The sequence below is a fragment of the Pseudorasbora parva genome, chromosome 1 (assembly GCF_024679245.1).
Source record: "Pseudorasbora parva isolate DD20220531a chromosome 1, ASM2467924v1, whole genome shotgun sequence".
In the NCBI taxonomy this organism is placed as follows: Eukaryota; Metazoa; Chordata; class Actinopteri; order Cypriniformes; family Gobionidae; genus Pseudorasbora; species Pseudorasbora parva.
In genome coordinates, this window is record NC_090172.1 from 19,881,885 (window position 1) to 19,894,338 (window position 12,454).

The 12,454-nt window shown below is 37.8% G+C and overlaps 1 protein-coding gene across 1 annotated transcript in view; it reads left to right on the forward strand.

Annotated features, from left to right (window-relative positions):
* Positions 1-453: 453 nt before the first annotated feature.
* The window catches only part of trmt44 (tRNA methyltransferase 44 homolog), a 136,668-nt gene continuing 124,667 nt past the window's right edge, over positions 454-12,454 (forward strand). Inside the window, exons 1-3 of the mRNA XM_067432447.1 lie at positions 454-906; positions 986-1,100; positions 4,016-4,235. Of these exons, the coding sequence (XP_067288548.1) occupies positions 567-906; positions 986-1,100; positions 4,016-4,235 (675 nt within the window). The 5' untranslated portion in view covers positions 454-566. The remainder of the gene's footprint in view (positions 907-985; positions 1,101-4,015; positions 4,236-12,454) is intronic.

Here is a 12,454-nt window from a genome sequence, read left to right on the forward strand (position 1 = left end):
TCCATAGTATTTTTTCCCCCCACACTGTAAAAAAAAAGGCAAATTTTGAACTTTTGCAGTACAAGCGACTTGGATCTTTAAGTTATTTCAACTTAAATTATGTTAAACTGACTTTGAAAAATGAGTTACATCTTGTATAACTAATAAAAAGAAGTTTAACATTTCTTAACTTATTTTGATGAGTTAAAACAACGTAAAAACATATGTTGTCATAACTTTTTGAACATATAATTTTTTACAGTTGCACTATGGAAATCAATGGCTCCAGTTAACTGTTTGGTTACTGACATTCTTCAAAAAATCTTCCCTTGTGTTCAGCTGAAGATAGAAATTCATACAGGTTTGAAACAACTTGAGGGTGAGTAAAGGATGACAGAATTTTTATTTTAAAGTGAACTATCCCTTTAAGATCAAACACACTCCTATCCAATAGGTGGCGGGAATGCTCCATTTAAGTTGGTCTGCCAACCGCAATTAATATTAAAAGAGGAAGAAGAAGCTATTTGTACGGTTGGAGTAAGTTAGACACTTCTCTGTTTTTTATATATGTTATTGAGATCGAAAACATGTCGAAGACTTCTGAAATAAACATGATAGATAAACGAAGTGCGGAGAGCATGTGGTCCGCTGCAGACGTCTGGATCAAGAAACCACATGTAGTAAACAAGAGACTGTGTGGCGTGACAGAGATAGACTACAGGGACGTGGACACTGTGGAATTAAATCAAGTTTTATCTTGTCTTCTGGGGACCAACATTAGGATGACTAACATTTCTGTATTTCTTCACGCTGATGTTGTGGAAGATGACCATGAAGGTGCAGGACGCTGGTCAGTTGGAGTAAGAACGATTATTCCCAAAGTGAACAAGACGGGAGACTGTCTGTACAAAGAGGTTATCATTAAAGGTGAGATATTGCACGAAATTAATCTTTTGAATATTTTTTTCTTTGTTGTTGGTTTTAGAATGTTCTCTTTTCTTTTTAGATCTGGTTGGAAATGCAGTGACATTTATCCCTTTTGAAGTGAATAGTGCAGGGCAGGTTGCTCTCAAGAGTAGTAATATTTATCAAATCCAGCTGCAGTTAAAGCCAGCTGAATGGTGAGTACTTGGATGGAAATGGAGAAAAACCCTAATACACTCATCATACTGATTAACAATTCAGTGTTGTGTCTTTGAATGGTTTATTAAAGACCTGAGAATGTGAAAACAAAACAAAAGACAGATATTATGAATTGATTATTTTTAAAGAGGTAATCACGTGATATTTCACACTTTATATGTCAATACAATAAAATAAATCCCTGTCAAGCAATTTCATAGGTCTTTAAATGCAGTTGTGCCAATGGCTCAAGTAATAATGCTAATTGTAAAATTTGCCTGTAAATGCAGGAAATATTATAATTTGTTTTGCTAAATTAAAATATTCTGAGTATATTCTCAGGTGTTGATATTGACAGCATGTTTTTTATTTCATAATTTTTTTTTGAGTAGTGTTTGTTTTGCTTCGGCTAAACAAACAATGTACAGTATATACTGCAATATATACACTATGAATTAACTAATAGTTTGCAAATTATTTGCAAGTACTTTATTACTTATTGTTGTTTCGTAGGTTTCATGCCATTAGCTTATGTCATCAGGGCTTGCAAAATTTCCAAAATTTAGTCGTGATTAATCACATCCAAAATAAAAGTTTGTGTTTACGTAATATGTGTGTGTGTACTGTGTATAATTATTAATTATATATTTAAGTATTAATTATTATATAATTATATATTTAAGATTTTTTTTATTTTTTTGCAAAAATAGTATATTTATTTATAAAATAAATTTATTTCACTAATTTCACTTCACTTATTCACTAGCACATGCGCGCCCGCGCACACAAAAGCTGTGCTTATTTTTTCTGCCGCCCATGTTAACAGATTAGAGCGTTACACTGCACACAGAGGCATTTAAATGATTAAAACTTGAGGCATATCTTAACTTTAAGGTTCCATTTATCATGTAAACTACCTCTGTACAGCGTGTTATACGTGTTTGGAAAGAGGGGAACACGGTCGCATTTGCAGCAGATATATGCTGCCCATCATAAATCATAGCACGAGAATGACAGGGGTCGGAGGAGAACGCCGAAAAAGTGACAGAATGGGCGATTTTCGGCTGTACTGCAAGTACACCGAAAATCGAGGCAAGTACACCGAAAACCACAAGCCGAGGTTCAGATGCGTCCGACAAATGTTGGCAGTGTGCACAACGCTCCTGCACGCTTCTGCGCGAGCCGTGTGAAACCGATAAGCAAAACTTTTCTGCGGTCACGTTAGCATGATTTTCTGCGATCATATTTTTCCTTCAGATAACAAGTCAAGAGTGTGAATAGGGCTGTGTATTGCCAAGACTTTGGCGATACAATACGTATCACGATACAGGGGTTACGATACGATATATTGCGATATTTCTTTTTTGTGTGTTTTTGTTTTTTATAATTTAAAAGAATAAAGAACACAACCATAAGCCTAAAACACGAGACAAAATATTTTATTTAATTAATACAGTATAATTTATATCACTAATCATATGCAATGTGCAATCTAAGTTGAGGGAAATGTAAAGTTACTGCAGGATTCTTTGTGTAAATGTTTTAAAGGTTCACAGTATAGCAGTGGCTATTTAACAACAGAAAGTGCAGTCCATTTCATGACTGAATGACTGTTTGTTTTATATTTAACACAGTAGCCCCAATCACACAGAACGCGTTTTTGCTGCGAGAGGCGCCTTTTTTGAATGGATTTCGTTTGGCAGAGAGCGTTATGCGCGCTGCTTATGCGCCCTGGCTCCTCGCGTTTAAACCGCTTGCTGCGCCTCGCGTTTTTGAAGGAGCGCTCCGAGCGCATGAAATTGAAAAAAAGTCAACTCTGAGCGGAAAAGCGTGCAACATCGCGCTTATGTTCTGTTGTCCAATCGAATGAATGAAGCGGCGGGCCTTCCATTTTGCAGGTGATTCGGGGGTTGCCTAGAAACATTAAAGCGCACTGCTCATTTTTGAATGAGAACGCAGACCAAAAAACGGAGTACAGTGCGCCTCGCGTTTTCGAACCTGAAAAACGCGTTCTGTGTGATCGGACCCTAAAGCTGTTTTCTATAAAGCAGTCTATTGTATAAAGTGCTATTTCAAGTAACGTTACTGAGCTGCAGAGCTGGTGCATCCATATCCACATCACTATTATCTTTCGTTCTCCTGCCACCGCTGTCAGTTTTGGTGTGTTTATTTTGTTACTGAGAGGAAAACGTGCAGTACATTCTATCGAAACACTTCTCAGCAGCGCGGGTGACATCAGGATGTTAAGCGAGCTCTCTGTTTCAATGTGTTTCCCGAGTATTAGATTATAACTTGGCCTATTTTGCAAACAAAATTATTCTTGTCGATTTCCTTAGTGGCTTCTTTTTAGCTGAAGCCAACATGAGGCCACACTTCAGCTCTGTATACTGCAAGAGCGGAATAATTCTATCGACTTGAGAGCTGGGTTTGCTAATGTAAACACTAGTGATGCGCGCACTTTCACCTTGCGCTTCTCCGGGTCCGCGTCCGTTATACGTTCTGAGATAACAATGCCATCTAGCGGTTGGGTGTTATACAGTCTGTGGTTTAAACCGAACACAAAGTCACGAATCTTGGATGTAAATATATAAATATCGATACAGCGTTTTTGAGAATCGATACAGTATCGCCAAACATAATATCGCGATATTCAAGTGTATCAATATTTTCTTACACCCCTAAGTGTGAATAACACACATCAAGAAAGCCCATCGGGCAGGGCAGTGATACATTTTGATAGCCCGCCTGGAAAACGCATTAGTCCCGGGACGTCAGGCAGGCGATTTTGTGAGCCCTGGTCATAAAACTGTATATAGATGCAGCAGAATGTGTATTTACTGTCACTAAAGCTGACAGAGAGAATATGAAAACAATGTAATTTTATTTTTGTGGGGGTGGTAATACTCTTTTACAGGAAGTTGTCTCTTCATGCTTTGAGGCCCGAGCAATGGTACAATGATGGAGTTGTTTACCCTAAACTCTCCTGGCTCCGTTCTGAACTCCTACCTAAAATATCACGCTGGGCTTTGGATAGCAAGACCAGTGAGTTTAAGAACACACTGTCCCTCATACCTGTGGAGAAATACAGTATTCTCTACCAGCAGCTGAAAGAAAAGTACAAAGCGTTAGTAAAGGTAAGGGCAGGATTTTTTTTGGTAATTCTAATGTTAAATCTTGACTGTGTCTTCCACATGCATCAGTGCTGAATGGGGGGGGGGGGGGGGGGAGGATTCTAAGATGCGGACGTGGACCGTTTTGAAATATAAAATGAGTCGATGTGATTTGATAACTTACATTTTAATTACCTGTGATTGTGTCACCAAGACAGGGCCATTGGGCCATTTGTGCAGATGACAGTTCCAAATATAATATCTCCAGTAAAGAATGCAGCCAATGCTTAGAAGAAAGTTTATGTGGGGGTTTCCAATGTTGAACAATTTGCTTCTTTGCAGCCGTCAAGGCAGCTAGCCAGAGTTTTCGTACCTTCTCATTTAAAGGAAGTTGAGAGTTGTCGTTCGACAATAGAATGACTGGATCTTTGGGAAATCTTAGACACCTTGTATAACACATCAAGCACCATATCCCAGAATTTTTGCACATCAGGACAGTCCCAGAGCATGTGCAACAAAGTGTCCAGGCATCCAGGTCCACAAAAATTACAGTATGGTTGGGGAGATATACCCATAGCATGTCTTATGCACGTGGTTAAATATGCTCTATGAATAACTTTAAAATTAATAAACTGGTGGTTCGGGTTTGTGGATACATGGAAAGTATTATACCACACTGTTTCCCATTCAATGGTTCTGTTAAAAATGTTCAAATCCAATAGCCAAGCACTAGCTTTAGGGACATTATCTGCATTCAAATTTAAGAAGCATAAATATATTTTTTTTTATTGCAAATCCCGTTGAAGGTTTGCACCCCACAGAACTTTATGGGCCTCTAACACAGCACATAATTAAAATATAAAAATAGAGTGTGATGAGAAATATTAAATCTTTCAATTAAGTCTTGAAAATCTAGGATTTAATCCTCTCCCTTTATATTATTTAATGTTAGAATACCTTTATTTGCCCAAGATGGTTGCACAAAGTGTTGTCAGCCTGAAACCAAATTCAGATTGAGCCAAATAGGAGTCTGAGTGTGCCATATGATTTTAGATGAACAACAGGCTTTTTTTTTAAATATTTGTAAAATGTAGGAAAGTATTAGCCTGACAAGCCAGACCCACATCAAGATGTTTGGTCTGGAAACTCACCATTGACAGGGCTCAATCCGAGGGGCGGGATAAACGGTCTTTCAAACTCCCTCTGCACACGATAGGATAGCGCAACCACCAACCAGAGCAATGAAGGTGAAACAGAGCTTGCTGAAAGGTTAAACATTTTTGCCGGTCAGCAAAACACCGAACACATCTCCCCTTTTTAAGAATGACTTCAGTGTCGTTCTTTGTTCTTTTCTTAGAGAAAAGCTTTATTCCATGTCTTCCAGAGTTGCGGTCAAAGCTGATTCGAAAGGCCACCGTTCACCAGTTTCTGTGTTTACTAGAAGCACGCAAACGCAACTCGGCCGTCGTCATTATGGCCCCGCCCACCGACTCTATAAACGATGTGATTGGCCCGGCAAGAGTTTGGGGAATACAGCTCAAAAGGGTATTGAGAGGTGCTAGACGACACTCACGGGCAGATTAAATTCGCTGCCACTAGGGTGCGTCTAGATTTCTAGGCTAGGAAAATATAGGACCATAATATAATGAGCATTTCCTGTGTGTTAGGCCTGAAAATAAAAAAAATCTCACAAAGGGGTTTGTGCGACGTGCTCTTTCTATTTGCTTCCATGAAGACTGTGAGTCTGGATCAAATCATTTTACCACCTAGAGCAGGATAAAGGACCAATGATACCATTTAAAATTAGGGCAGCCCAATTTACCATTTGCAATTCACCATTTATTTTACTTCTTTGAAGTGTAGACCATTTGATACAGGGACGCTACCCATTCCAAATATATCTTGTCAGCCAAAAATCTAGCTTTTTTCAATAATTTACTAGTGGGGGAGAGAGAAAAATTAATGCGGGGCAGAATAATAATTTTTATAGTTGAAATTCGGGCAGATGGTGAAGAGGGTAAACACATCCATCTTAAGATATCTGACTCGACTCTTCCAAAAATTGACATGTTATTAACTTTTGAAATAAGGGGCAAAGTGGGACTCAGCTCAATCCCTAAAAATTTGACCTGTGTTGATACCTGAATATTATTTGGAATATAGAAATTAAAACCATTTGGATTTGAGAGGCATTACAATAGTTTTAGAGTAATTTATTTTAAACCCAGATTGTGTGCCAAATTCTTCTATAATTTGGAGGGCTTTAGGTAGAGAGCCTTGAATATCAGATAAAAAATATAGCTGCAAGCAGCAATACTGGGGCCAAGCGCAAATAAGATAAGACATGCAAACATGGCTGGGAGTGTTAGACCGACTGCAACAATTAGCCATTAAATGTGCACTATGTAGTATTTTTGCAGTAAAATATCCAAAAACCACTAGGCCAGTGTTATATATTTTGTTCAGTTGAGTACTTACAATATCCCAAATGTTTCCAACTATTTGTAAATTGTGAGAAAAATGCTCACATGTGTCAGCATAGCGTTTGAGGGAGTCCCCTGTCAATTGCGTCATATCTGCGTTACCCTCGGTTGTATTTGGCAGAAGCCCTTTACTCTTAGCAGTGTGAATATGTCACAGCAGCACCGAGCGAACGCACAGAGTAACATCATAACATCATTTTAAACACACTTAAATGTATCTAATATGATAAACAGAGCTGCTTTACTTTATAATCTTAACCGGAAGTCCGGGCACCCGGCGACTGTGTCCCGTCATAATAAAAGTCCCGGTGCTCGCGAGTCGGGTATTTGTGTAACAATTGCTCCAGCAGCCATGCTCAGCTCCACAACACTTGGACTTGCTCTGCTTCATACTACAGTAACGTTAATAACCGCATGCATGAACATGATTTCTGCCCGAGTCCTATTTTCCACTGGCTGCGATGTGAAGAAGACCACATGTCCCAAGATACTGTGCTCAAACTTGGCATTAACAAACTACGCATTTGTTTTGAATAGGCAACCTCTAGTGGACGGATGTTGCATAGTGCACCTTTTAAAGTAAATTTTGTGTCATATTACATAGTAGTCAATGGGAATTTCATATTTTGCTCTATTATATTGCCACCAAGAGGCACAATCCTGCCATTTTTTTTATGTGTCCTCAGAGTGAACCCATATGTGTCGATTTTGGTGAAAATATCTCATTTTGTTTAGGAGTTATAGACACCATTATATTAAAAAACACATCATAAATGACTGACACCTGACTTTGATTGGATTTTACTACCCCTTACTGTCAATATTTTGACATTTGGGTATTAACACTTGGCTATTCTTTTCAAGAGGCCCCAACTTAATTCATACTATTCACGTAAACAGGAATGGCCAAGACAACCTTTAAACGCAGTTTGATTGCGAAATAGAATACTTTCTTTGAGTGGTCTTATGTGTGTGGCCTGTTGCAGTTTCTCAGTCTCTTTAAGACAGTGAAGCTCGAATGGAGTTCTTGAAGGAGTTTTCCGGGTGCGATTGCTGGTCGTGTCTCTCGGGCAGGTTTGCTCGTCTCTCCTTGCCCGCTCCTGGCTCAATCATTCATCTCTTCAGAGTGGCGGAAAAGTGCCATCTCTTCATCCCATCTCTCAAGTTGGCGAAGCTGTGCGCGCCACGGAAGCGCGGGTCTCTCTTTGGCGGAAGACGCTCGCCAAGAGTCATTGTGGGTCTAGGTTTTATTGATATGAGAGGCTGAGATGTTCAATCAGGAGCAGAGTGGGTCACAAGACTCTCTTTGTTCTTATTGAAAGCCCCCACTTCCTCGTGACTCAAACAAAAATGGGTGATGTATTAAGAGCCCATTTTTCTTTCTTTGCCCGGAAAGTGTATAGTTTTATATTGATGATTTTGTTGCATATTTAAACACCAAATTCGTTGCCGTCGGGCGTCTGCGTTTTTAACGATACCATGCATGATGGTACTGTTATTCAAGAAGGCAGAGATACAGAATTTACAGTTACTAGCCTACAGAATTTGATTTACAGGCAGTAAAAATCCTAGCTAGTTCAAATACATCATATAAAGACATTACATCAAATAAAAATGCATATATTTGGTACGTTGAAGAGGTCATTTAATCTAAAAGTCCATATATTGCTGATCTGTGTGTTCTCAGAGCAGTTTCTCTGTGTATATGTGTGTGTGTATGGGTCAGAGGTCGAAAGCAGGGGGGTTGTTTGGATGATGTGTATGCTGCAGCCCAAAAGGCCTGAGGTGTCCAGGACTTCAACACACAAAATCCTTTCTTTGGGGATTATAATATGGCGCCTCATCTGTTAATTAGTGGTATAGTTGCAATACAAGGGACTTTTTGTAGGGTGATTAGATCATTCCAGGAGTTGATTATCGGAGCTCTGGTCATACGGTCATATGGTTAATTATTAACTCACTACCATCCCCCATTGTCGCTACACTGTTTTTGAAAAGACACACGTCTTAAAAATTAAATTGATTTAAAAAGTCAATTTCACATGATTTTCTAGTTATGTTGTCTGGCTCTCACCAGACCAAGCTCAATTTAAGATTGAAAATTGGTCTGGGGATTCTGCTCTGTATTTTCTACTGTACAAGAGGCATAATTAAAGAGCATTAATCAAAGGACTCTGTATGCAATTGGATAGTCAACTAAACAGACTACTAAACCCGCCAATAGCATGCCAGGTGAATAAGTTAGTCTGTGATTTGTTCCCGCAAAAAAGTGTAACCGAAGCAGTAGGAGTGAATGTACGGGTTTTCAGACTGTGTTGCAGGGCGACGTCAAATCGCCAGCAGATAGTTTATAAGTAAATTTTATAATAAAGTTTATAATAAACTTCCATAAAATTTAGACATGCATCTTACTGTTACCTGACACTAATTTTAAAATCATTTTTGTGATTTGGCTCCAATTGGTAATTTTGTAATTAGCATTTTTTTTATTGGATGCCACAAATATTGAAATAAAAGCATGCATAATTGCATAAGATTGTAAGTAGCTAAGGTAGGTCAAAAACACATGAAGAGAAGTGTTACGCCTGTTTCACACCGCAAGCGTGAGCGGCGAGTGAGCAGCGTGTATTTTTTTCCACCGCCCATGTTAATCAATGAGTGCATTCACACCGGGAGCAGGAGCAGCGCGTGAGCAGCAGTGAAGCGGGGGTTTCAGCTGCGAGCCTATTTTTGCTGCGCTGCTGACGCTCCTGACGCTCAATTAAAGTGAAAGCTATGGGGGTAATATTGTTGCATTATTCCAAACAAATATATTATCCACAAATAAATGTAAAGTGATTCACAAAAAATAAATAATTTCACAAATCAATAGAATTAGATCGACAAATATATGCAGGAGTTTCACAAAAGTAAATTAGATTCACAAATAAATACAATGATATTTGTGAGTAACAAAAAAATCCACACATGTCAAAAACACACAACTCTGCCTTGCATAAATTGCATTAATTTGTGACTTGCTTCCTGTGCATTTGTTGATGGCTTCCTCTTCATTTGTGGATCTCGTCTTGCGCATTTGTTGATCGCAGCACAGCACGTGGATTTTGAAACATTTCTAGCGTCTAGACTCAAAAAAAAAAAAAATCCACAAATACGTAGACTCCACCCACCATCTACTTAAGCCAATCAGATCACAACCATATCGTGCTGACCAATCGTAGCACGTTTTCGCTCCAACCAATCACGTTTTGGCCAGTGCCGCTGAAAAAGTTACGACCACTGATCTATATAAATCTATATATCTATATATCTATAACTCACTCTATATATCTATATAACTCATAGGCCTGTAGATCAGTGATTAGGACACTTCCATAGGAAGTGAGGAATGCAGAGCGCGTGTCATGGAGCGACCAATAATTCTAGCAATAAACATCATTTATTTCAGTGTAGTTTTTTTATGAAGCATGTTGATGTATTGCTATATAATAGATTGTCAGACTCTAACTGCAGTTTCTAACGTGAGATCACTGCTAAAACTATTATATCCAGATGCTATCTGTCATTTCAACAGTTTTTAGATTCTCTGAGATCTTTTTGTCAAATGCGTTTATATTCATTCAAGGAATAACGTCTCTAGGGCCTGAATGTAGAGTTGAATAAATTGGTTGCCCTGTTTTTTTAACCACCATTTAAAACTCCTTTCTTGGCTAAATTATATACAGCCTCTATTCTAGCATCATTACTTTATATTCACCTGTTGTGTAGGCTTCGAGTGTTAAAATAACATAATTTAGGACGTTAACATTAAAATTAAAAAAATAAAACAGCCAGTAGATGGCGGAAGAGGAACACTTATTGGCTCTTTAGCCTTTTTTTCTATTTTGAATGAATGTTTATAGTTAGTACGATTTATACCACTAAAGTAATATTTTTTTGTACTAGAATGTTAATTACATAGGCTAATTAGGGAACATTGCAAAGTCTAATGAAAAACAAAAATATCTGACTACTTCACGATAAATCTTTATTTAAATCATGTCTGTGCTGTCTGTTATGATGAGAAGATTTGAAGATAGTGGGACGAATCCTGTAAAGACTTGCACTAAACTTAATTCAGCGTTTTGAGACTGTATGATTCTCATTCACGGTAAATTAGTTGGTTATTATTTTCAATAGAAATGCACGTGATTGGCTACAACACTCAACACTGTAAAATCATATGTTGTAGCCTACTCTCGTGACCCAAATAAAGATTCTCTTCTTTATCTCTCCTCAGAATAAAATGCTACTGTAAAGCCTTGGCGACGTCAATGCACATATTGTGTTAATATTTGCAAGACATTGCTGCAAAAAACGCCTATAGTGAAAAGGCTTGTCTATCCTGCTATATCCTATTTAAAAAGATTGACAGGATGGAGTTGTTTGGAAAAATTGAGAGCTTGGCTCTGGTCAGCACGATATGGCCGTTATCTGATTATATAGATATATAGATTTATATAGATCAGTGGTCGTAACTGTTTTTCAGCAGCACTGGCCAAAACGTGATTGGTTGGAGCGAAAACGTGCTACGATTGGTCAGCACGATATAATAATAATAATAATAATAATACATTTTATTTATAATGCACTTTATTTTAAACAAAATCTCAAAGTGCTACATGAGATATGTATACGATATGGCTGTGATCTGATTGGCTTAAGTAAACGGTGGGTGGAGTCTACGTATTTGTGGATTTTTTGAGTCTAGACGCTAGAAATGTTTCAAAATCCACGTGCTGTGCTGCGATCCACAAATGAAGAGGAAGCCATCAACAAATGCACAGGAAGCAATTCACAAATGAATGCAACTTATGCAAGGCAGAGTTGTGTGTTTTTGACGTGTGGATTTTTTTGTTACTCACAAATATCATTGTATTTATTTGTGAATCTAATTTATTTTTGTGAAACTCCTGCATTTATTTGTGGATCTCATTCTGTTGATTTGTGGAATTATTTATTTTTTGTGAATCGCTTTACATTTATTTGTGGATAGCAATATATTTGTTTGGAATAATGGAACAATATTACCCCCATAGAAAGCTCACTTTTAAAGGACAAAATAAATGTGATTTCACACAAAAAGTGCCTAAAATGCACACAGGAAGCACGTGTAGTGTATTTGAACAATAACTGGAGTATGTCAGAAAAGAAAACGAAGAATAAAAAATATCTGTGGAAGATTTTAGCAATTTAAACTTGTTTTGATTATTACATTTAAACTTGTTTGGGTGAAAGTATTATAAAAAGTAAAGTAAACTAGCCAAATATAGGAAGATATAGAGATACTAGAAAATATAAGAAATTAATTTAGTTTAGTATTTAATACTCAGACAGGTATATGCTCTATCATTGTGGGAGCCGCTACTGTGATGCTGCACCAACGCTTCCAGTGTGAATACTCTCGCGCGTCTGCAGCTGCAGTCACGGTGTAGTTACGCTGAAGTGCTGCTCACGCTTGCGGTCTGAAACAGGCGTTAGGATAATACAATATCACCATTCGGACGGTATTTTGCACTCATTTGAAATTGACGTGACATCATCTGACATGAAATTGATGCATTAAATTTAATTGATCTCATAGATGTGACTGTTGTGGTTCTTAGTCATAGCAGCACCAAGTGCTGCAGTTAATGTGGTGAATTCAACTTCATTTGTAGGGCACTAACAATATAGTTTTATATAATTAGTTTAATAATTGTGTTAATAAAATATGAAAAG